The 25,116-nt window shown below is 61.7% G+C and overlaps 1 protein-coding gene across 2 annotated transcripts; it reads right to left on the bottom strand.

Annotated features, from left to right (window-relative positions):
* Positions 1-468: 468 nt before the first annotated feature.
* SYNPO (synaptopodin) lies at positions 469-24,049 on the bottom strand. 2 transcript variants are annotated; one of them, XM_033006283.2, is made up of 4 exons: positions 23,905-24,049; positions 15,220-15,993; positions 4,110-5,983; positions 469-2,803 (listed from the first exon to the last, which is right to left on the bottom strand). In XM_033006283.2, the coding sequence occupies exons 2-4, from the start codon at positions 15,686-15,688 to the stop codon at positions 2,027-2,029; spliced, it is 3,120 nt and encodes a 1,039-aa protein (XP_032862174.2). In that variant the 5' UTR covers positions 15,689-15,993; positions 23,905-24,049; the 3' UTR covers positions 469-2,026. The 2 variants fall into 2 exon arrangements, with proteins under 2 accessions (XP_032862174.2, XP_032862176.2); XM_033006285.2 differs by lacking the exons at positions 15,220-15,993; positions 23,905-24,049 and adding an exon at positions 9,883-9,952.
* Positions 24,050-25,116: the final 1,067 nt, after the last annotated feature.

Genomic DNA, 25,116 nt, shown 5'->3' with positions numbered 1-25,116 from the left:
CTCTCTCTCCAGGGTGACCATACCCTGACCCCCCCATGGTGGCCATGGCCCTACTGCTGAGTCTGGGACATTCCCAAGCCCCGTGCACCCACCCATTTGCTGACCCCAGAGTGGGACCTCACCTTCCCTACCTGGCCAGGGGACGCCCCGGATGCTGGGGACCGAAGATGCTCTCCTGCTGCACTGGGGATGAGGCTGAAGGCAAGCTTCAGCCACCAGCACTCGGTGGCTCTGGCTGGCCCCCTGTGGCACCCCCAGGCTCCCTGCCGCTCGCCCCGACCCGTGCTGGGCTCCAGCCCAGATGCCAAAGTCCGGCTGTGGGACAGCAGTTATTTCTGGCTGAGAAAGGGGGCGGAGCAGGGCTGACCCTTGGGGACCGGTATGGTGGCTGTACAGCAGCAGCAGGAGGTGGCCACGCGTGCCCAGGCCACCCCGGGGACGGATTGGAGGCAGGCAGGCCAGGCCAGGTGGGATAACGGCAGTTTATTTCGGAGTTGGGTATACAGCTGTGTGGCAGAGGCGGGTTGTGGTGGCTGGTGCAGCAAGGCGGGGTGGACTGTGTCCTGGGAAGGGGAGGCTGCAGGGCAGGGGGACCCCAGGGAACAGGGATGGGCTGGCTCTGACAGCATGTCCCAGGGAAGGAGTGACAGGGGCTCCCTGAACAGGGGTCATGCTGGAGCACCAGCATCCTCCTTTCTCCATACTGGTCTTACCAGCACCAAGGCTGTGCCCTCGGGGGGGGGGGGGCGGGGGGGGGGGGCTGCGGTCACTGCCGTAGCACCTCCTGGCACCCCAACTGGCTCCTGCTCACCCCTGGGTGAGGACAAGTGCTTTGGGGACCCACCGCTCTCCTGGACACCCACTGCTCTCCCCAGGCTCTGCAACATAGCTCTGTCCACCCTATCGCCCTCCTTTCCCCATCACCCCAAACCTCCCCCTGACACTGCTGTCCCTGGGCACCCCCCAACCCCTCGTAGGGCTCCCTGTGGGGACATCGGCTCGTCCCCAAAATGCTCTCAGCATCGCCTCCTGCACTGACACCTCCTTCAAACCCTCTGCAACCTGTATCACTTCCTTCACACCTCCCCCCACCACCTCCCTGCACCCCCAGCCCCGACCCCGGCTGCCACAGCACCCGCTGGTCCCTGTGTGTCCCTCCATCCCGCAGGGGTGGGGACAGGGAGGGGGTGAGCCTGGGGATGGGGACAGCAACAGGGTATGGGATGGGGCTGTCCCTCTTTGCCTGGGCAGGGTGGGAGGGCACCTGTAAACGGCCCCCTTGACATGGCAATAAATAACTTTGGCTCTGTTTTTGGTCACCAGGGAAAGATCTGGGGGAATTCCTTTGAGAAGGGGGTCAAAAATAAAAAACAAACAAAAAAAAACCCAAACAAACAAACAAAAAAAAACCTCCAACAAAACAGGGCAGGGTGCTGGAATAAAAAAATGAACTTTTCCTCCCCAAAATCTGGTTTCAACTGAAACTAGACAGATCTGGAGGCTGGGAGAGTGTGCCTGACCACAGCACCCGCTCGGTGCTGCCCACCCCTGCCCGGTGTGCTGTGACCCTGTGGGCAGTGGCACCGGCTGTGCCACCCCAGGAAAGCAGAGCTGTGGTGACACCCTGGGTGACACCTCTGCGCTGGGGACGGGGGAGCTTGCAGGGGACCACCGAGCTCGTCCCCAGCCTGGCTACATGGCATAGGGCGGACTGGTGGGCAGGGGCTGCAGAGGAAGGGAGGGGGGCTGGCTGCCCCCCCGCTGCCTGCTGACCACGCAGTCCTGCCCTGAAAGGTTAGGGTGGTAAAAATAGAGTGGGGCCATGGGGTGGCAGGCAGGCGGGAGGCACCTGACCCCGCTGGCACGCCGAGGGGCTGTGGTAGCTCCACCGGGGAGTGGGGACACTGTTTTTTGGGGACCTCAGCCCCGAGGGTTAAGGTGTTCCTGGTGGGGGGGGGGCTCAGCGGGTGGCATCGCCCCAGGCGGCGGGGCTGGGGAGAGGGTGACCTGGCCAGGGCTGGCTCATCTAGGAGGTGCAGGGGGCTCCCGAGGGCAACCCCCCCGGCTTCAGCCGCAGGCTGCCGGTCCAGCCCCGGGGACAGAGGTTGAAGCTGTGGATGCCCGGGCTCTTGGTCCCCGAGTCTTCGGAGTCAAGGGAGACGTCCGAGTCCGTCGGGGACCGGGAGGTGCAGCGCTTGGCCGGCGATCGCCCGCCCACCACAGGGGATGGCAGGGGGCTCTTGGGGCTGGGGGACAGCCTGGGGACAGGGCAGGACACGCTGGGTGGCAGCAGGAGCTGGCGACCTTCTGCCCAGGCGGCTCGGGGTATCCCAGGGGAGGCACAAAACTGGGGGCCATCCGCCCGGGGTGATCTCAGGGGGCTTTTGTGGGTGGGCAAGGGGCTGCCCAGGCTCCCCGGCATGCTGCTGGCAGCCTGCAGCGCTGGGGCTCTGGAGGCCTCTGGCCGCGCCAGCGTGGGGGACTGGGGCAAGCTGGGGGGTCCGGCGGGGATGGGGGTGAAGGGCCGGGAGCCCTCCAGCCCCACAGCTTTGGGAGAGGAGCTCTTCCTTCGGGCAGCGTTGATGATGTTCCTGGCGAGCCGCGCTTGCATCTGCCGGCTGGCCCGGGGGTCGGCGTCCTGCCGCAGCGGGGACAGGGACCTCTCGCTCCATGGAGGGGACATGGGGGGTCCCTCGTCCAGCTCGAGCACCGAGGCCGGGCTGGCCCAGCCGTCCAGGCTGCCCGGGTGCCGCGCCAGCCGGGGTGTCCAGGTGGGTGAGGCGGGGAGGGACGACCGCCTTTCCTGGAGGGGGACAGAGAGCGGGTTAGTGCCGGCACCGCTTGGAAGGATGAAGGGGACAAAGCAGAGGGACAGGGGCAGGATTGGTGCTTTGTGCTGGATCAGCCCCGCAGGAACTGGGGATGCCTCCTCGTGCATTGCACCCCCTGCAAGGGTCCCCCCAAAATGCATTTGCCTCTGCACCCACTCATCAGCCAAGCAGGTCAGGGCAGGTTGAGCCTGCAATGAATCATCCTTGCCCAAAATATGACCCAAGACCTCTCACTACCTGCAGCTTCCTAAAGCCTCCTTCCAGGTGATGCACAGAGACCCCCTCCTCTGCACCCCCTTCCCCCGGGGGTCCGTCACCCAGCAGCTGCTCCCCAGTCATCAGCAAAGAGAAGAGCCAGGTCTGACAGCGCAGAGAGTGTATTCAGAAAGGGAGGGGGGATGGGGAAAGAAAAACGCAGAAGAAATAAAAGCACAGTCAAAAGGCAACTTGTTACAGTGGGGGGAGCAAGGGATGGGCAGACGCGGCTGGACCACGAGCTGAGCATCACCCAGCAGCTCTGCCCTCCCCTGCCCGGCACATCGCTCGCTCTTGGCCGTGCCAAGCAGCGCTGCCCACCCCCAGCTCCTGCACCAAACGCGGAGACGGACAGGGAGCCCGTGGTGTCCCCCGGTCCCCGGCACCGTGGGGCTCTGCTGTTCCCGCAGGGATGTGGCTCTTCCACTGCAGCATGGAAGCAAACGAGGACAGATCCCAAAGGAGCATCAGAAGAGAGAGGAGCAGGCACAGTGAGGTGGAAAGGCGGTGTGTCCCCTCCGGGTTTGCTTTGGTAGGAGGCAGATAGGAGCCAGCAGGACAGAGGGGCTGTGGGTGAGTGGGCAGAGCCGGCAGCTGCCGGCTACGAGAGCTGGAAAGGCAGGAGGCGAGGAAAGGACAGAGCCAGAGGTGCGATGCTCCAAAGTTTCCAGGTGAGAGAAGAGAGAAAGCACCGGCAGCCACGCGGGATGGGCAGGCTCCTGATGGCTCTTTGGATCCCACAGGCTCTACGCCCCGATTCCTGCCTCCCTTCCAGGACCCCTTGGCTCCCATTACTCCAGGGTCTCAGCAGCACCTGTCTCACCCACCGTCCTGGCACTGTAGCCTCCCAGCTACTTCTTTTTTCTATATTTCATTTTCTTTTTTCCCCCTTTTTCGTCGTTGGCTCAGCTTTTGGCACACCCATGAGCAGTTAGGGAGGACTCAGCCAGTGGAGGGAAGCCTAAAACCCCTGTGTTTTTCTCTCCGCCACCGCTACTTGTAGTAAAAAGAAGGTTTCCACACCTGCGGCTCGATGCCGGCATTCCTGGTGGAGTAGGAGGGCCGGGGTGCCTGGAAGCCTCCCTTCGCTCGGGGTGGCAGCAGGCGGCATGGGGAGGCCAGCAGCACCTCGGTCGGGGCTCCGGGACCGGCACGGCTGCCGTGAGTCAGGGACAGAGCCCCAGCGGCACTGGGGAAGGGGCTGGAGGTGGTCTGGGCAGAGCTGGGCACAGTGGGGGGATGCCAAACGGGGGAAGGAGGCAACGGAGAGGTTGGGCAGGAGGTTTGCTGGGGAGGGCGATAGGCATCGGGAAGAGAGGGTCTGGGTGGAGGCGTCTCCTGGGGTATCGACCTCGCCGGCCCCTTGGATGGGGAGAGGATGAAGAGCGAAGACTGGAGCTGGTAGGGCTGGTGCTTGGAGATCTCCAGCTCCTTCTGGGAGACCTCATTCTCCATCAGGTTTCCACCATACAGTGATGCTGGGGGGGTTTTGGAGGGCCTGGAGGGACTCTTGGAAGGGCGCCTGGAGACCATGGGCGACAGGTAAGCATTGGCGTCATACTTCCAGGAGGGAGGCAGGGACATGGTGGGTGATGGGGACCGCAGCAGCTCAGGTTGGGGGGGAGCCTCGATGATGAACTTCTCCATCCTTGACTGCCGGCGGGCAAAGAGCTCGGCCCCCTTCCCTCTCGCTTCACTGAGGTGGTGGCTGGGCTGCGGCTTTGGCTTGGGCTGGATGGTGGGAGACTTGAGGCAGGAGGACCACGCTGGAGCATCGTCGGCTGGCGGGAGGTGCTGCCCACCCCTGGGTGCACTTTTGGGGACAAAGTTGGCGGCTTCAGCCCCGAGGGCAAAGGGCTCGTCCTCAGCACCAGGCTCCCCCTGCTCCTTCTGCTTCTTCCTGCTGTCGGCGCTCTGGACTAGGTCCAGCAGATCAGGGTTGGGGCCCAGCTTCGGCTTCTCGACGAAGGTGAACATGGACTTTTTACCGGCTCTCCGAGCGGCCGACTCCTCCAGGATCCCTGTTTTGGGCAGGGGGTTTGGTCCGGTCACCCCACAGCCCAGGGAGGCACCTGGCAGCATCTTCTGCTCCCGGGGAGGGTACAGGGCCGAGTAGGCGGGGGGCGAGCGGACACGAGTGAGCGGCGGAGGGCTGCTCAGGGTCTCCGCGTAGGTGGGTGGCGGGGGCAGCTCGGTGGCAGGGGGTTCCTCCGTGGGCTGGCCGCTGGCGGGGGACGCCTGGGTGCCGAAGGGTCTGGCCGTCCGGTTCTTCACAGGCTTGGGCTTGGCCAGGGTGAGATGGACCTCATAGTACTGCCGGCCCTGCGCCCCGTTCTGCTGCCGGCTGGCCGAGGGTGTCGTCTCCGCTGGCACACTGGGCACCTCACCGTTCTTCCCCTCCTTGGGGCTCTGTGGCCGGGCAAGAGCCACCGTGCTTGGCCCCGCAGGGGCTCCCACATCCCCGAGCCCCCCTGCCCCGCTCTCCATCCCCCTGGCCGCCCGCTCCTGCACACCGTTGGCGGTGGCCGATGCCATGTTCTCCTTCAGGTAGACGCTAAGCGGGACCTGCTGGGCTTCAGCCGGCGGTTCCTGGCATGGGGAGTCATTCGCCCGCAGCCCCTCTCCTGGGGCGGTGGGCTGGCCAGGCTCTGGCTTCATCCCCTGCCCCTCACCCTCCTCCATGGCCGCTTGCAGAGGCCGGGGCGCAGGGCTCAGCTCCAGCCCCCCGCCATGCCCGGCCTCGGCCAGCCCGTCGACGCGCTGCTTGCGGTGGTTGAAGAGCAGGACGCCCTTGGAGCTGGGGCTGGGCGCCGTGGTGAGCTGCGCCGCGATCCTCCGGCTCCGCGCCTTCGCCTCCTTCAGCTCCTTCTCAGAGAGGCTGGCGCTGCGGGAGAGACCTGGGCAGAGGGGAGAGAGGGGGTTAGGGGGGGGGCTCAGCAGGGATGTAGGATCTCAGCCCTCCCTGTCCAGGACCAGCAGCCCTTCCTCCAGGTATCCCTTGGCATCACAACCCCTTCCCGGCAGCTGGGGTAAGGCAGGAGGGATGCCCTGGGGCTGGGGTGCACAGGGGGGATATTGCAGTCCCAGGGGTGATGGGGACCCAGCGCAGCCCCTGCCTAGATAGTGAGCTGCAGTAATACAATCCCCCCCCCCCAAAGCTGGAGGGACAGACAGCAAAGCCCCAGGGGACACCCAGGGGCATTCAGTCCCTTTCCTCCCATCCTGACCCATATTTCGGCTGGGGTCTGCGTGCCCACTGCGGTGACTGTATGGGAAAGGAATTTCTCCAAGGGCTCTGGAAGGTCTCAGGTTGCAGCTCACATGGTTTTGGCCCCCAGCTCGAAGAGACAGTGGGCAGGGAAGGGGCCAGCGTGTGTCCCCCGGCCCCTCACCCCTCACCCCGGCATGCTCAGCCCCAAGCAGGAAAGCAAACCCAGCGTCAGCAGGGAGATACCAGCCCGCCATAACCTCACGGCAAGGCCAGTGGCGAGCCCCATCTGGGGACTGATTTATGGAGCAACACGAGATGGCAGCAGCCGACAGAAGCTGTGCAGATCCTGACCTGCCAGACACAGATGCAGCCCGCAGCAAGGCACCCACCTCATGCCTTGGGAGCCTACACAAGTGCCGAAAGCTAAAAGCCTGGTGAAAGCCCCACGGCAAGCAGCCGGAGTTCCACTGGGCTTCTTATGTGCTGGCCAAAAGGTCAGGGCACCAGCCCTTCCCAAAAGCCAAAAGGATGTGGAGCTGCCGGGAACGCATTTTCCCAGGGTGAGCAATTTCCTACAAGCTCACCCTGAAGCGCCTGCGGGAAGGGCAGCGTCCCCAGCCCCGCTGAGGCCACAGCTCGGGGACAGACAGCAGTGCAGAGCATCAGCATCACCCCAGCACCCTCCAAAGGTGCAGTCCCCTCCCCAAAGTTGCTGCCGGGATGGCTGTGATGGGGTGTCCCTGCTCTGGCCCCAGCAGGCAGGTGGGTGGCCAGAGCCGCCCGCCCCGAGCCCCGCTCCCCCGGGCGCCACCAGCGCCTGCTCCCCTTCCCTTCCCATCCCTTCCCTTCTTCCCGTCCTTCATGTGTTTCTCATTTTCTTGCCTTCTGTGCCGCTTGGGAGCCTTCCAGGATATTTTCAGCAGTGGCTCAGCCTACTAGCGAGGGAAGGGATGAATGACTAAGCCAAATCCTTCCAGCGAGCCCACGGTGAAGCAGGAGGGCTGCTGCAAGCTAGGCATCTCCTCTTCCTCAGCCTTCATCCCTCCTGCCTCCCTCAGCACCCAGCAAGTCCCTGCCCTGGCCCCAGCACTGCCAAGGCTTGCAGGATGGCTCTACCTCCTCAGAGAGGCCAGAAAGGAGGAGGAGGAGGGTGGATGAAGCCTTCGGGCTGCCCAACAGGAGGGTTTTGGCTGGGCACAGAGGAGAGGAGGCAGAGATGCCAGTGGAAACTCTCTCCTGGAGACGAGGAGCCCATCCGCAGTGGCAACGCCGGCGGCCAACATCTCCCCCGGTTAGCGCCCAGCATTGTTTAACACCCCATTTCTATTTGCTTTGGCGGCGGCACAGAGCGAGGCTGCGGTTTCCTCCGGCCGGGCTGGCTGGAGGGCGGCCAGCACCACAGCTCCCACTCCACGGGGTCGCCCTCGCCGCCTTTATCTCTGAAACGGAGGAGAAATACAGCCAAGGAGCCATTGAGAAACAAGCCACAGGCTCCAGATGTCTGAATATCGTGCTCCAAACTGAGCATCCCTGCTTCCTCGGAGGCTGAGGCCGCCTAAGAAGCCGAGCTCTCGGCGGAGCCATTTCACAGCCTCTCGCTCTTGCTACTGCCTTTTAACAGCAACCGAGGGGCCCTGGGGGATCTCCTCTGTGCTGGAGGGATGACTCAGCTCTTGGCCAGCCCGTTCCTGCTTGGACTAGCCACCGGATACACTCCTGCATAGCCAGGACCAGCGCTGGGATTTGTCCCCTGGGACTTTGCCCCCAGGTATCCCCATCCCTTGCTGCTGCCCCAGGCACAGGCATCCCTCTGGGCCAGGGGGTGCTGCCAGGTGGGAGCCCCCCACCTCAAATCCCCTGCTTGGCATCTGCTCCCAGCATTGCCTTGCGGACCCCCATCCCCTACGCTCTTCCAGCAGCCCCTCTGCCCCTGCTCCCTGCCCATTCCCAGCCCCTCCCACCTGAGCCCGCTGGAAATGAATCCTTCAGGATACTAACGGGAATGTTGGGGGCAATAATTGCTCTCTACATCCAATGTTTATCATATGGATGGAGAGCACAGAAGCCTCCGGCTGGCCAGAGGAAATTGCAGAGAACAACCCCCTACACTGCCCTGCTTGTACAGCCACACACAGCCCAGCAGACAGACAAACGGACAGATGGACAAACGGACCCTGCAGCTCTGCAACCCTTCAGCCACTGTTATAAATGTGACTCGTCATCGCTTGACCGAGAGTGCCATACCATCCTCAGCCAAAGGACAGGGACCACCTCCTCTGCTCCAGCCTGAGCCACAGGGTGAGATTATCTGACCTGGTGAGAGCCTTTAGCCATCTGCCACAGTGGCCGGGGGGACACCGTCACCTGGGGTGGCTCCTGCACCCCTCGGTCCCCTCCCAGCTGCAGGGGACATCCCTTCACCCTTCCCTGCCATCCTCTGCCAGCTGGGGAGCCTCGGGTGGGCTTTGGCCGGGTGCTTCTCCTGGCCCCAGGCAGACGGGAGGGAGCTCAACATGCTGAAAATGTCCAGGTGCTGGGGAGGAGGAGGAGGAGCACGGGGACAAAGGCAGCCTGAGCAGTGTGGGGAGGAGGCAAAAGAAAATCTATGTGTGGCCGAGGGTGCCAGGGGCTCACGCAGCACTGGAAACCAGCTTCCGCTCATTAATGGGACTCCAATCCAAAATCTGAAGGGTGACGAGCTCTTCTCACACTCTTCCACTCTCCCTTCCTTCCTTCCTTCCTTCCCAAGCCACACACCGGCTCGTCACCATGCTGCCCTTTGGGAAGGAAACGTCTCCCTTTTCCAAATGTCCTGGCTTCTTCCAAGAACAATGAACCCAGCCCCGCCAGCCCTCTCCGCTGCTGCATCCCTGCGTTGGGGGGGTCCCCCGAGAGCCCCCAGCCCTGTGGTCCAGGGATGCTGGGGAAGGAGATGCTCCCTGTGTCCTGCAGGACCCCCCACGCACGTGAGCAGCCAGCCAATAGTCCCTGAGTGCTATTTCAGTGCAATGCACTTCAGCTCTGGCCAGAGGAGCCTATAGATCTCTATCTCTATATTTATATAGGCACTTGCTCTATAGGTTTCCTGTTGCTCCAGGGGTGACTTCCAGCAACATCCCCCAAGTGCAGGGCTTAACAGCTTCCTACCGAGCTGTCAGTCATTCTTCCCACAGCACGTACTGTGCTCTCTCCTCCAGAGTGAGGATGACGAGGGTGATGAAAGGCATTTATGTTGCTCGCCCCTTCTGGCCAGATGAGAAAAAAAAATTCCTTCCAGCTCAGCTTTCCGTGCAAAGGATGGGTCCCCCTGCACAGCGCTACTGCAGAGCGTCTGAAGTCCAGCCAGCAAAGGCTGGAGTCACCATCCAACCCCAAATGATGATGAAGGATGTATCAGACCCTGCTTGTGGCCCACCCTGCCCTGACAGGGACTCCAAGATCTAGAATGAGATGAGGATTTGACCCCAAATCTCAGGGAGAGGAGATACCCCAGGGCTCTCTGAGCTGACAGATTCAGTGGAAGTTGCCAGTCCTGACATGGCCAAGATGTCACAAGAAGAAAAACAGCAACTTGGAAGCTGTCACCTTGCAGGTACGGGTGGCTGCGAGCACCGGGCATGGTGGTGAGGAGTCCTCGTAGGGAGAAGCCAAGAGGTACCAGAATCCTGGTGAGATGCAACAGGCCATGGGAAATCTTGGACTCGGAGCTGGAAGGTGACGCCAAAATCTCTGATTTGGGCTCTAGCCTGCTCCTGGGTCGGACACTCAGCCATCCCAACGCCACAGCCCACCTTGGCCAGCTCACAGGAGGATGCTCGGGATGTCCCACCAGGCCACCCCCCAGCCCCAGGGCTGTCCGGGGCCAGGCAGAGCACAGAGCACAAACCCCAAATCCACCTTCACATGGCGCAGCAGTCACCATCCATGACTCGCAGGCGCTTTTCCCCCTTTCTGACCATTTCTTGGGCTGTGGCGACTCAACCCAAACAATGCCTTTTATTGGCAAAATCCCACCAGCAAAACCCAATATTAAACTGAGAGAAACCCCATCTGACCGGAGGGACACATGTCACTGCCGTGTCACTGCCCTGCCACGAACCCGAACACACATCTACAACTGGGCGGTGCTGGGGAAGGGGAATCCAGTGTTTTCACCCAAAAATTGAGGGCTTTGGACACCGAGGAAATGTAAGCAGGTTTTTTGGTAGTGAAGCCAACTGGCCTTTTGCCCCAACTACAGCTGTGCAGGATTTTTTACAATGCGCACTAACTAGCACACATTTAAGTCTGCGCTTCCCTCCAGCTCCCAGAGTTATCCCAAATAATCTGCTGCTAGGAAAACAAGGCGAGTAGCACAGATAGGCAGTCGAACTAGCTAGAAACATATATGATTCAAACATATGGATAAAAGTATGACAAATTTCTGCCTCATTCCCAGCTTCCAACCCCCTTATACCTCAGATATAAAACCTCCATGAAGTTTTTATCTGTGCTGGCCCTGCAGACCTGAAAAGCCTCAGCTCAAGCGGTGGGTGCCATGGGGGGAGCAAGCTCCCCTGCCTGGCAGGGCACACTGTGCTGGGCCTCCCCTCCCGGGCGCCTTTGCCAGTGACAAAATCTGGCACAGCGAGAAAATTCAATGTGCTTGCAAGTTTTCCCTGCGCTCTGTTAGCAAAGGCTTTGCTGGATTTGGAGCTGTTTGCCTCCCCACGCTCCTCCCTGCTTGCAGCCATGCCCCTGCCCTGGCCCAGCACCCAAATCCTGCTGAAAATCACCCCGCAGTCTCCCAGAATCAATCCCTGGGGCACCCATCTGTCACCCAGGCAGAGAAGGAGAAGGGACTGGGGGCATTTTGCTCTTTGATAGGTGCTGGCTGCCCCTGCCCCAGCCCTGCTTCCCCGTGGCATGCCAAGCCGGGGGGGTGCAGTGAGCAGCCCCAGCCCTGCATGCATCTGCACTGAAGAAGAGGCCGCTGCTACCACACAAGTGGAGGCAGTACCTTCCCTCAGCCGGTGACAATGAAGCTTTCAGCTTTGCAGAAGGAGGCTGGAGCTGGGCAGACCTCCTCCAGGCTGCCTGCCATCCATCTGCCCGGAGCGCATCAGAGCCAGCCCATCCCATGGCCGGGTACCACGGGCACCCCCGTCCTGCCTGGCAAGTGAGTCCCAGCCCCTCTATGCCCGCCTGGTGATCGGACTCTCTACTACACACCCCGGGCTGCTGAGGCACCAGGCTGGTGCCACAAGCCCAAGGCGCTGGGCTGGTAAGAGAAGGTCATTTGGCTCAGCTCTTCGCCGTCGGATGGATGGAGCGGGGAGGGGAGCGGGATGAAACGGGGCCTTCGCCTGCCCCTTGCACAACCCGTAAGGGATCCAGCCCGCTGGCTGCCAAGCTGGAGGGACAGACCTCGTGTCTCCGGCACGGGGTGGCACAGCCAGGGGAGATCACGTCCCCGCCGCGGGGGACAGGGGACATTGCCTGGCAAGATGATCTGCAGAGCTAGGAGGTGTGACACTGCCGAGCCCTGGGGGGGACCTCCACGTCCCCCCACATCTGTGCCTCCCACGCCCCGTGCCAGACCCTCGGGTGTGGACAGAGGGAACCGACACCCATCCAGCTAATTTATAAAGAGAGAACCCCCCCTCAGCTCTCGCCTCCCCCCACCCCGGGCTGTTCACAGCTCTACTCGCCTGCCCTTCACCCACCATCAGCCCCCCGTGCACCCCCGGACTTCCCGTGCACCCCCATCTCCCGGCACGCCGGGACATCCCCCTGATTCCAGCACCCCCCCCGTTACACCCCGGTCTGTGCTCCCGCCCCCGCTTCTTCACTGGCACCCCCCGGCCCCCTGCCCCGGCCCTCCCCCCCCCCCCCGCCCGCCTGCCCCAGCCCCGCAGCCCCTCCCGGGGGCAGCCGTCGCCTCCCCAGCCCCGGCCCTACCCGCGGTGCCGGTGCCGGTGCCGGTGCCGGTGCCGGTGCCGGTGCCGGTGCCGCCGCCGCCCCTCGCAGCCCGTCTGCACCGGGGAGGAGGCGGCGGGCAGGAAAGTTGCGGCAGCTCCGCCCTCGGAGCGGGCCCGGGGGGGGGCGGCGGGCGGGGGCCGGGACCGGGGGGGGTGGCGGGTCCCTCCGGCCCTGCCCCTGCCCGCCCCGACCGACCCGATGGGACGGAGCCCCCTCCCCGGAGGCACCGGCAGCCGCCCCGCCGCTTCCCGTCCCGGCGGGGTCTGCCCTGAGCCGGCTGCGGGGGTCAGAGCAGCCGGGGCGTCCCCTCACCCAGCCCGGGGCATCCCCTTATCCCCTCCTGGGGCATCCCCCCACCCAGCCCTGCGCATCCCCTCACCCAGCCCTGCGCATCCCCTCTCCCAGCCCTGCGCATCCCCCCACCCAGCCCTGAGCATCCCCTCACCCAGCCCTGCGCATCCCCTCACCCAGCCCTGCGCATCCCCCCACCCAGCCCTGAGCATCCCCTCACCCAGCCCTGCGCATCCCCCCACCCAGCCCTGCGCATCCCCCCACCCAGCCCTGAGCAGCCCCCTCACCCCCTTCCCCTCCTCCCATCACTGCTGGGGGGACCTGCAGCACCTTACCTGGCTGGGAAGCAGGGCCTCCCCTTGCTCCCAGTTTCCCCAGTGCCTAAAGAGTTGGGGGAAAAATCCAGCACCGATGTCACGGCCCTGGGGACCTGCTGGGAACAGCCCTCTGCCAGGGGTGGTCTGCTCCCAGTGATGGGGCTCCACAGCCCTGGGTGAGATGATTCTTGGGGGGCCAGCATCACCTCCCACCTCCCTCTCCCTGCTCCCGCTGGGGCTGCAGAGCCCTCGCCTGCTGCGGAGCTCCCCGGGACCGCGGCAAGTGGGACCAGCCTCACCCCCCTCCCGCGCCTGTCCACACCGCAGGATGAGCTCTTGGCCTTATTTTTTGCCTTTCTAATTTCCTTTCTTCCTGCCCCTCTTTGCGTTTTTGTGCTTTTCTGGTTTTTGAGGGAGTCTGGCGCTGGCTCGGCAGCCCCCAGGGAGCGAAACCTTCCGTTTATTTGCACACCAGACAGAGAAACCAGTCCTGCCTCCTGCATCTCCCAGCCGCTGCCTCTACCCGGGGCTCCTGCGCTCCCCAGCCTGCCCCAAGAGGTGCCAACCAGCCTGGGCTGCTGTGCCAGATATTTGGGAGCAGCCAGCCTGGCCTTGGGCTGCTGGATGGGGACCAAAGTGGCACTTGCCTGGCTGGGGCTGCACCGCTCAGGGGGGCACCCGCTTGGCTCCCAGCTCTCAGGGCCACCCCTGAACAATTTTGGATGAGGACGGCCGCACCCTTTTCTCTTGCAGGAGCTGCATGGGGTGGGGGTTTCCTGTACCCCCAGACAGCTAAGGAAAAGGAGAGCAAACCCCTGACACCTCCTGGGGATGCTCCTGCAAATACTCTGCTGCAGAGACAGCCCTGAGGCCACCTGCATGGGGACCTGCCCTTCCCTCCCTCCTTTGCCACCGTCTCTGCTCTGAACAAAACCTCTCCTTCGCAAACCTGCAGGGTTTTTGCAAGGTCCCAGCACTGCTGCCAGCGCTCAGGACCCTCAGTGACATCCTGCCCAGAGGCTCTGGAAAGTCTGATGGGTCTCGCAGGCAGTGGCTGGTGGTGATCTCACTTGGAGGGGGAGGAAATGGGACAAACTCTTTCCAACAAACCTGTTGAGTTACTTTAAAATTCCAGGCTGGCAGCAGAAGTGCTGGATGGTGGTGTGGGTTAGGAAAATGCTGAGCCTGGACAGTCAGGCCTGACCTTTCTCCGCCGCAGATCTGCCATCCCAGAGCAGAGTGAGAAATGGGAAGACTATTTGGGTCTGTCTGGTTTGTGTGCTGAGCCCTGAAACACGACGCCTGTACAGCCGGGGGAGCTGCTGGGGCAGCAGTGAGCCAAGGAGTTTGGCTGAGGTTCCCAGCCCTCATCCCATCCAGGGAGCTGCTGGCTTCAGGAATGTCTGACACCCCAAAAAGGAGGGGGACAGATTCTGAACACCAGGTTCATGTCGAGCATCCCCAGCGAGTCCTGTCCCTCCCCATCCCGGGGGCTGCTTTGGGAAAACCAGGCTCTGAGCAGAGCGGCAGCATCCGATAACACCATCCCATGGGGACAGGGACACACCTGCCTCGGCGCCACATGGCAGCTGAGATAACAGCTGGGCAGGAGCAAAATAGAAAGAAGGGTGGAAGCGGGGATTAAAAATGGGTCCGATGCTTGTAAGACGATGGGTCTAATCCTGCAGGAGCATCTCCCCTGGGTGGGGAGGTCCACAGTGATCCCTAGATATGTGCCTGTATTTGTGTCACTGTGGCTGAAGGGACAGTCACAGAGGGTGGGAAACAGCTGTGAAGCAAGGCAATGACAGAGAGCATTGTAGGAACCAACCGGCCTGCAATAATGCGCTTAATTTTTAAATCAGGGGCTGAAAGAGAGGTGGCCCTAAGCCACCTAATGAATGCTTGGTCATGCCTGCCCTGACCAACTGGTGAGAGGTGCCCCAGTCCTAGGCAGCACCTCAGGATCTGGCCCTGATCACCCCCCTTTTGGCAGGGTCCTGCCGAGCCCCATGGCCAGGGTGAGGGCCAGGAAGCCCACCCCACTCACGGCCCTCTCGCTCAGGGTTCGGCTGAGCTCTTGGAGACTGCAGGAGCCTATCCGCTGCCTTCCCACCCCCCTCCTGAGAAAAGCCACAGATTCCTCCTTATTTTTAAGGCCAGAGCGATCATCTCAAGCTAAAAAAGTCCCAGCGGCTCGGCCGGGAGCCTGGGACCTCTAACCCAGCAGCGGTCCTGCCCTGGGAAGAGCCAGGCATTCCCATTGCCGGGCTGGGCAGTGGCAGCCCCAGCCCCAGGAGAACAGCAGCGTTTTTTGGGGTGGGGGACGGTGGCCAAAGGGGGTTTCTCTTACCCAGTTTCCTTGGTTCGCTGGCAGGGTTGATGAGGACCCGTTGGATCTTCACCAATTTCCACTCCCGGCTGGGATTGGCCATGGAGCTGGCTTCTGTGAGGGGCAGTACTGGGGCAGAGCCAGGACATTTTGGGGGGGCTGCAGGCTCAGATGTCAAGGCTAGGCTGCCGTCATCCAACAAGGGACCCAGCATGTCCCCATTGAGCCCCCTGGGCTCCCACTGGCAGTTCCCACTCGCCTTCCCTCCCAGCAGCCCCGTCCATCCCTCCTGCTCGACCATCTTGGAGGCAGGAGCATCCCGCAGCTGACCTCTGCCCCCTCTGCTCCCCCTCTCTTGCCAAGAGTCACTGTCCCCTTCAGTGTCCCCTTTGGCTGTCCCGCAGACACACGGGGTTTGCGCAGCTTCTCCGGGTGCGGGGCAGCCAGGCTGGGTTTGCAGGCAGGGCTGCCGGAGCCTTGCCTTCAGCATCTTTGCTACTTTCCGCAGGTGGCACCCCACGGCTTTTCAAACCCACTCCACATGGCCGGGGGGCTGGTTCCTCCCCAGCAGCATCCCTCAGAGCATGGGCAGCGTCCGAGAGGGAAGATGGGCAGTGCCGGACACGAGCCTTGCTTTACTCCTCTTGTAGGCAGAAGGACTAGGCGCGATGCCACGGGAGTAGGCAGCTTTCGGAGATCCAACTACAGGGATCTGCCTGGAGGACACACGTCACCAAGGAGGATTTTTCAGGGCTTCCTCTTGTCCAGGTGGGCGGAGGAGCAGCGTCTAAAGATCTGTGCAAAGGGAAGGGGAAGCGTTGAGGATGCCTGTGCAGGCACTGATTTCCCTTGGCTCCGGGCAGTGGAGCGATTCCCGGCATCCCCAGCCTGGGCTCCGGCCCCAGCACCGTTGCCCATCAGGAAGGACCCCCTGCGATGCAAACACTCCCTAACAGCTTATTTGGAAATGCCCCCCCGCCCCAGCAGCCCCCCCAGCACCACGCTCAACACCTCCTCACCCTCACCCATCCATCCTCACCCTGGGGGCAGCACCCAGGGCTGGAGCATCAAGCCCAGCTCCCTTTGCTTTTGCAGCCCAGACACCCCCATTTGTGGCCAGTGCCGGGGGGATGGTTGCTGCTCAGGAGGTGGGAGCGTTTGGGGAAGAAGCCCTTTCCCTGCAGATGGGGTTTGCTCAGGGTTAGCAGGAGCCCTGGCTCCCACCTCCATCCCACTGGAAAGCAAAATTCCCGGCATCCAGCTAACAAAGTTGTGTTTAACCATTGAGTGACTCACGCAGCGCCGGGGCAAGCACAGACAGACCCGCTTCCCTTCCGCCGAGCATAAATCCTGCTGAATGACGAACGCACGCACCGACACAGCCGAGAGGCGAGGTATCAGCTGGGAAAGGGGGATCTCATCGCTCCCTGGACAGGATACGGGTTACAGCATACAGGGAAATTCCTGTGCCATGAGTCCTCCGCAGCCGCTCAGCACAGTGTCGCCCGGCCCCACTCACTGCAGGGCTGGGTCCCACTGGACATCACTGCTGCCAGGAGACCCACAAAGCCCACAGCTCACGGACCAGGATGGATTTCCCAGCCTAACAGCCACCCGAGGAGGAGGAAGAGAGGTTTCTGCTCAACCCAAAACCCTCACCTGAATCATTGCAAGGTTTTTTAGTGAAATAAGAAAGCGCACCAGGTCAATGCTGCAAGTTGAGCTCAGGCAGGAATATACCCTGCAGCTTCATCTGGGGCTTACACAGCTTCTCTGCAAAACTTTTCCTGCCCTTAGCAAGGTTATTGTGGAAACTAAGGCAGCTTTGCAAACAGTCAGTGAAAGCTTTGCTGCCTAACAGGCGCTTGGGCATTTCCCAAACGCAAGGCTGCATTTTTTCGAGAATGCCCAAAGGAAATCTTCCGCCCTTTCTGAAATCCTTCCTTCTGCCTTACTCTGCTGCAATTATTCAACACGGATTTGCAAAGAGATCCTGGGGGAAAAATTTCAGTGTTTCTCTCTGAAAAAGGAATGTCACCCTGCTCTCTACGTAAGTCAGGGCCCCAGTAGTTGTGGGGAGCCACCCACATCTTTCCTTAGAAACACAGCAAGTTGTGAGAGCTTGAGGGTGCTGCCTTATCTCAAATGAGGACAAAGAGAAAGTTGCTGAAAATAGCCCCAGCCCAGCGTGGGTCAGCAGAGATCCTCTGGGAGCAGCTCTGTCATCTCCTGGCTCCCAGCCCCCTGCCCCATCCATATGGGGAAGGTTTCTTGGGCAGCAAGACTCCTGTCCATCCTACATCGGAGCTGCCTTGACAGTTAGCTGGGCGAACCCGTACCACCCTGAAAATCGTTTTCCAAAGCCGCCCCCTTCCATTTCGGGAGAGCTTTCTGTAGACAGGCACATCCCAAGGGATGGGCACCCACGATCCCAGAGCACCCTGGGCAAACCCCTCCTTGGTGAGACCTGATTGATGGTGTTCCCCGAGGACGCGCTACGGGGATGGGGCCACTCACTCTGCTGAAATATCGAGTCACACATCTGGTGCCTCGCTGGGGGCCAGGCTGAGCCCAGCACCTTGGTGAGGGAACGACGGCGGAGCTGCTGGCAGAGGAGCCACATTCACCCCAGAACACAACACAAACACCTGGGCTCTGCGAGCAGTGCAGGAAGGGAATATTTATGGGTGATGTGCATCTCTAGCAAGTGCTGCGGGGCTAACCCTGCCTGCTAGAAAACCAGCCGGGTAGGATGGGTATAATATGCCCGAGGTGCATCATTGCAGCAGCGAAGAGGAGCAGCATCGCCAGCCACATCCACAAGATCAGGCTGAGATAACAACCTGTGCAGACCCCCCTCCTGCAAAATGAGGCTGTAAAGGGGTGTAAGGGCCATTTCAGGGACCATTTCAGGGGCACAGCACCAATCTGGGGAGCAAGGGATGCGCCATTCGGGCACTAGTGTCCCAGCTCACAGCTCCAGCGAGCCGCTGCCCAGCCGTGCCCTCCCTGAGGGCAGCACCTCATGCTCCCTGGCAGGAGCAAGTCCCTACGAGAAGCTGCAAAATGGTGCCAGTGAAGGGAATAATAATAATAAAAAAAAATCTTTCAATTCATAAAGTGCTGAAATCTGGCAGCAGGGAGACCTTTTGCTCGGCTATCTTTCCCTGCCCACTCGCTGGCGGGTGATGCACAGCGCCTCCCCCCCCCCCCCGCCTGCCTTTCTCACACCCTGCCCGCCCCCCCCCCCCCCCCCCCCCATTGAAAAAAGGAAAACTAAAGTTAACTTTCCACCTCCCACACAAATATTTTTGGCAGGCATTGCTGGTATTCAGGCTGCTAAGCCTGAGGGAGTCGGGGCCTGCAGAAAGTCTTCATCTCCATCTGCTCCCGGCACCCGCCCGGGGGACCCAGGGGACCGTGGTGGCATGGGCTGCCCCTGTCCCAGCCACAGCACAGGGGCAGGAGGTGGCGCAGCTGGAAAAAAAATGGGGTGCACCCCCAGGACATCCATGGGGACTGCGGGTGGCCCGGCCACAGGCATGCCATAGAATGGAGGTCGGATTTACACCCAAGCCTGGTCTCCGTCCCCAGTTTCCCATGTTGTCCTCAGCCACGTCGCTGCCCAACACTTGGTTTTCATCTTCATTAAACAAGTCGGGACAGGGAGACGGGAAGGGGTGCGAAAGCTGTCCCCAGCACAGCGGGGGCTCTCGGGTTTCCCCGAGGTCAGGCAGTGGGTCGTTGTCACTCAGGCAGGACCCTGCTGTCCAGACTTGCAGTCCCCAGCTCTGGTCACAAGATCGGCACCGTCCCTTTCCAAAATAGCCCGGCCGCAACGTATACATCTGGGGGTCTTTGCACCTTTCCCATGCCAGCAGCTGAATGTCCCCTTGGGGGAGCTGGGCACCTTCCCCACCCCCGTGACACCTTCTTCCCCCAGGGCATCTTCCCCTGTGACACTGCACTGGGCAAGGAGCCTGGGTCAGCTGCATCCCCAGAGGGCAACTGCGCGTCCCTGGGGGGGGGCCCTGTGTTTCTTTAAAGGATCGCTGCCTCTGCAGCTGATACGAGAGACGTCTTTGCGGTGTAGCTGTCACCCAGCGGCATTTGGAGCTGAGCCTGAGTCACCCTGTGCCCGGACACTCTCCCATCTGCTGCAATCCAATACCCCCCCGGCTCCCCCATTACCTGGCCGGGATGTGCTGCTGAGCCACGTGCTGTGGGGAGGCACAGCCAAGCTGCCTGCGGGGTGACCCCCAAGCTGCACAAGGACCCCACTGCTAAACCCCAAAGCTTTGCAGGGCTGGGGCCAGGTCGGTGTCACCCTGTGCCACTCCAACATCTTTTCATGGGAGACTGGGACTGCTTGCAGCTGGGAGGGGATGGCAACGGGAGGGACACGGCTGGGTTGTTCAGGATGGATGGAGAAAAACCACCTCTGCAGGGGCCAAGGGCTCTCTGCGAGGTGTCCAGCACCCAGAGAAAGGGTGCAAGGGAACTGGTATGTGTTGTGATTCCTTCCCTGGAAATCCCTGCGAGGATGAGAGAGGAGATGCCAGATCATCTCCCTTGGCACGACAGGTCCACGGCCTCACCAGGCCAGGCCAGACCCTGTCCCTGGAGCAAGCCGTGGGAGTGTGGGCAAGGATGGCCTCATCCTGGCTCCTGCAGGCAAGGCAGGGGCTGGCAGGCAGAGCAGCCGGCAGCGTGCTGGGGAAAAAACAAAAGCCTTTTGCAGCACTGATTTACTACCTTGACGGAAACCGGGATGGAAAAAAACAACATTCCTGAGTGCCTGTCCCCGTGCAACCCCCGTGGTCCTCAACGACCCAGCCTGCCTGTGGAACATGGGCTGCCGGTCCCGGCACGTGGATGCCCACACCGAGTTGTGCCTTCATCCCCTGCCCACAGCTGGTGGGCGGATGAGGCAGGAGAAACGGCTGGGGATGGCACGGGGGCTGCGGGGCACCAGAGGAATTGTCCTTATTCAGCAGCGAGCAGAGCAAGGGAAGAGGAGGACAGTGGCATCCCGGACAGCTGGACCATGTCCCCTCCCTCCTCCACCCCACGGTTTCAGTGGTTGCAGGGGCCACTCTGCATCCCTTTGCACTGCTGCATGGTTCCTCACGCAGGCCCTGGGCTTCTCCTGCCGTGTTCAGGGAGGAGAGGAGTCGCCTTGGGCAGCTCACCTCTCTGCAACCAGGCACCGAGGAGGCTGCGAGTGGGCTGGGGTGGAGGAGGGAGGGGCTGCGGAGGGGGGATGCAGGTTCCTTGGAGGGCAGCATGGTGCAGGCTGGGCTGGACTTGGGGTGAAATGCATTTTGTACCCTGGCACAGAGATCCCATATCAAGCCCCAGCGGGCTTTTGCACCCACTCCACTGCCCTGGTTCCCAGGGGTGTTTTTTGGGCGGGTTACAGCAAACCTGCTCCCTTCCTCCCACCATTCCAATGACCTCCCAGCCCCAGCCTGGGGTGGGTTCCAGCAAACCCAGATGCTCCACGGGGATTTCCATCCATCAAACATCAGCCTGTGCACAACAGGAGAGCAAGACTGACCTTGCTCAGCTCTCCTGGCTGGATTCAGAAGTCAGTCTACCCCATCATCACTAATAGGGCCAATCTGACCCAAGGGTCCCATCCAGACCATCCTGGGAGCTGCCCGCACCCCGGCTGCACGGCACCACGCTGGGCAGGGCAGGTCTCAGCCTGTCCTGCCCTTGGCTTATCTTGGACCTTGACTTCAGCTTCAGCTGCTGTGTCCCTGGGGGGTGAGGGCAGCCCCAGCCCAGCTGTCACAGCTGCCTCAAGCTCTTCTTGGTGCGGTTTTGGGGAGAAAAGCGCCCGGTTTGCCAAGCACTGAAGACCCCAGGTCCCACCGGCTGCAGCCCAGTACAAACCCAAGGTGCCACCGAGGTGGGTGGATGTTCCCAGGGAACCCTGGCCACCACTGCTCGGGGACACAGGGTGGTCAGCTGGAGCTCTGTCAGATCGCTGCAGGAAGCCAGGACTGAAAATGCAGCTCAGCCTTTTCAAAGCTCAAATGAAATGTAAAACCAAGGAGGTCTGAGAGAGGAGATGACCTTAAAGACCAAGCTCTGGGCTGGGGGCAGCCAGGGCAGGGAAGCCCCATCCTCACTGCTATAAACCTGCTCAGGGCTGAGTGATGAGCTGGGGGCTCCTTCCAGCCCTGGGACATGTGCAGATGAAGCAGCCAACTGGGGGGAAGGCAGGAAGGCTTACGTTGGTTGGGGTCCAGTGGTCTGGCTGGTAGCATTGCACAGCTGTCCCCACAGTTGGCACCTCCAGGGCTGCAGAGCAGCCCCAAACCACACCACAGCAAGCTGGCTTGGCGAGATGGGTACAGGCAGCTCCCAGCCCCCTGGCTCCGCACATCCCTGCCTGCCCCGGGCAGCTCATCTTTGTTATCCATCTCGCAGGAACGGCCCCGGCTGTGCAGCCACCGGCTCGCTGGCACAGCGGGTCCCACACCCAAACTTCCCCGCAGAGCTCCAGCAGCAGATGCCGGAGGGGGGGCTGGCACGACGGCCCCTTCACGCCTTTCCCAAGCCATACTGCCGAACATTTGCTGGGGAGTGGTGACGAATGTTTGCTAATTAAACAAAATCCCACTCCTGCAGGAGAGCATGGTGGGGATGGGGTCACCCCTGGCTGTCAGGGTGCCTATTGTTAGTTGTGTCAAAAACCTGCCTGGTTGAGGAGGGCAGGGCAGCCTCCTGCAGCGGGATTAGGGTTTATCCTGCAGAGGGGTTGGGGCTCATCCCGCAGCCACATGGGCCCTAGGGAGCTCAGACTCAGCAGACATGGAACACGACTCATTAACTATGCAGAAAAACACACAGGGGCTTGAAAAGCCAGTTTAAGCAACCTCTGTGCATTCGGGTCCACCTGAGCTCGGATGACTGACAGCAGGAGCATCTCAGCCCCCCGGGGTCCAGGGGCTGCCGAGCTTCCCAGACCATCCCCGGGGGCTGGCACAGCGTGAGCCTGATTTCACAGCTGTGTTTGCCACTGTCACACTCCCCCCCAGCTTCTCCCGAGCAGACAAACAAGGGGCCACGACCCGGGGCTGCCGGGATCATGGCTTGCGACCTGCCCACGTGTAGATGCAAGGTCAAAAGCAGAGCCGGCCACTTGGGTGATGTTTGCTGAACACCGTCAGCCCCGTCCTCCCCACTGTGACACCCCCCACCAGGCATCCCTGAAGCCCTAAAGCCTGGGGGAGGTGGATGGGGAACAGGACCGTGCTGCTAAGGGAGGGGGAGCTGCTCCCTGCCAGCTCCCACACCCACAGCTCTGGCCAGTCCCTCGGAACCCAGCTGTGATCCCAAAGATTCAGGATGGGACCTGAGAGGAGAGAAGGATACACACAGCCTGGGGACCACCACAACAAGGATCAAGGATATTTTAGCAGCACAGTGAGGAGAACAGGGACTGAGTGCACCCGAGCACAGGGTCTGGCCCCTCCGAGCCCCACGGGCAGCGCTTGGGTCGGTTCATGGGAAACAAAGAGCATCCCGGGGATGGGGGTGTTTTCTTTCCAGCCCAGGAAAGAAGCCAAACCCCAGCACATGCCCGTTCCCAGGCCTTGGCTCCAGCGGCACGGCGGGCTGGTGGCCTTGGGACATGAGGTTTGCTCCCATCCGGCTCGCCCAAGGCTGCGAGCCCGGCCAGGACGGGCAGGGTGGGAGCAGGCGAGGTTGAGCTCAGCCCTGTCACTCGGCTGGGCTCTGGGGGTCCCCGGGGCCAGGGCACGGCCACCAGCCATCGCTACTCAGAGCGGTCCCCATGCGATTCGTAAGGCAGGGGGAAAACGGGCTGAAGGTGGAAGAAGAAGGGTGCGACTGGGAAGAGTTTTAGGATGGGGCTGTGAATGCGTGAGGGACAGAAGCAGCATGTGTGTGTGTGTGTGTGTGCGTGTGTGTGTGTGTGCAGCATGCTCAGCAGTCTGGCTCTCGGTCTGGCAAAAGTGCTTGTGCAGTAGGAATAAACATGCCGAGGACACATTCAAGCCAGTGCAAACAGCCCCTGACCGACCCGCTCTCTCCCAATGCTGTTTTCTTTCTCCGCTTTTCCTCTCTTCTCTTAACCCCTTCGGGACCCCGGGGGACCAGCGCCGGCAGCCCTGGGAGCTGCTGGAGCCAAACCCCATGGACCCCACCAGGCCATGAGGAGTGTCTGTCCCTGCAAGGTGCCTGATGGGGTGCCTGGGTCCCCCCAGGGCACAGGGCTGTGTCCCCGGGCTGTCTCTGCTGCCACCAAGCCCCCTGCCCAGCACTGCTCTCCATTTTCTTCCCCACCTCATCTTTCCCCCTCCAGCACAGTCCCACAGCAGCTCATCCTCTCCCCAGCAGCGCCAGGGTGTCCTGGGGAAAAGGGCTGCTCCCCGCTCCGAATCCCCATCCCCATCCCCTGGATGCTGCCAGGGAGGCACCCACCCCAGGCAGGACCAAGGAGCCAAGACAGCCCCTGTCGTGGGGAAAACATTCCAGGGGTCTCGGGGAAGCCCACCTCCACCCTTCGCTCTGCCCATAAACCCCCCCATCCTGGAGTTTGCCGATGTCCGTGCTGGAGGAGGGTGTCCTGTGACACCGCTCTGTCCCCGGCCAGCATCCCGCTGGGATGGCCACGGAGCCCTGGGCAACTCCAGTAAGCCCAGGGATGCTCGTACTCGCCACGCTCACCTCTTTCCCCTTCCCCTTCCTCCTGTGGGGAAGAAAAGCTCCCTGCTGTCCATGTGCTCCAGCTGAGCCCGGGCTGGGGAGGGGGGGTGTCAAGACCACAGTCCCCCCACCATGCCTGGACCCCGGGGTCCCGGCTGGCAGCTGGGGACTGGCAGCGCCCACGTCTCCTCGCCTGCTCTCCTTCAGCCGCGCCGCGCAGGGCAGGGTGAGCAGGGGGGAGAGGGGCGGGAGGAGGGGTGTGGGGAAATGAAACTTTAATAGCACAGAGCCCCTTTTGTTTCCCAGCATATGGGATATTTCATACATGCTGAAGGCATTAACCACCTATATGCTTCAAGCGCTCGCAGCGGCTGGGAGCATGGCCCCATGCTTGGCTCTGGGGCACGGTGTCTGTCCCGGGGGGCTGGAGGCGGCAGCAAGCGGCCCCTCTGCCCTGGCACCCCTCCCTGCAAGGAGGGGAACCCTTAACTGCAGCTTGGAAAACCATCCGGCTTCACCAGGATCACCCCCCTGCATGATTTTGTCCCTCCAAAAGAGCAGACAACCCCCCTGAACTCAAGGCCAGGAAGGGGATGTCCCTGGTTTTGGGACATACTGTGTGTCCCCACCATGAAGTGGGGGGAACCAGCCCCACCATCCTGGGAGGTCTGAGACCCCAAACAGCCCTCTTGTCCCGGAGACAGGGCAAAGCCACGTGGTCCTGAGGAGCTGTGTCTAACAGTGGTAGAGAGGGGCTGGAGGAGGCTGGCATCATGTCCCCTCCCTGCTCGCACCCCGAGGACACAAGAACATCCCCAAGGGCATCGAGCAGGCGAGGTGCTGGTGGGGAGGGCTGGAAAATATCTGTGATGGATAGCCTCACATTGTTCACTGGTTTCCCCCCCTCCTTCTCCTTCTGTGGCACCTGGGGACAGACAATGGTGCCTGTAAAATGGGGTGACACCACTTTTGCAAGTGGGGAAGGGACACCTCCGGGTTCCTAGCACAAAGGGTGGCTGGCACTGCTCCCTGCAGATCCCACTGGCCACCTCAACATGGGACAGGGGCATCCAGGGTCCCCGACGTTGCATCTCTCCCTTAGTCCCACAGAAGAGATGGTGGCTTCAACCTTCTGGGCAGGAGAGGACATCAGCTGGTGACAAACCTCCAAGCAGGATTTGAGACGGAGGTGACCATCAATGTACTTTGTTTCCCCAAATTGAGTGGACCCCT

The sequence above is a fragment of the Tyto alba genome, unplaced genomic scaffold (genome assembly GCF_018691265.1).
Source record: "Tyto alba isolate M040663 unplaced genomic scaffold, T.alba_DEE_v4.0 Super-Scaffold_17, whole genome shotgun sequence".
Classification (NCBI taxonomy): domain Eukaryota; kingdom Metazoa; phylum Chordata; class Aves; order Strigiformes; family Tytonidae; genus Tyto; species Tyto alba.
The sequence above is the reverse complement of the archived record's forward strand: the minus strand, read 5'-3'. Positions and strand labels throughout refer to the sequence as shown.

Excerpts from the sequence above, each read along its gene's own strand:
- SYNPO (XM_033006283.2), bottom strand. The coding sequence starts at position 15,688 with ATGCTGAAGGCAAGGCTCCGGCAGCCCTGCCTGCAAACCCAGCCTGGC. Across the intron at positions 5,984-15,219 it reads CAGCGAACCAAGGAAACTGG|GTCTCTCCCGCAGCGCCAGC; the intron begins GTAAGAGAAACC and ends CCCTCTGCCCAG. Across the intron at positions 2,804-4,109 it reads ATGCCGGCATCGAGCCGCAG|GAAAGGCGGTCGTCCCTCCC; the intron begins GTGTGGAAACCT and ends GTCCCCCTCCAG.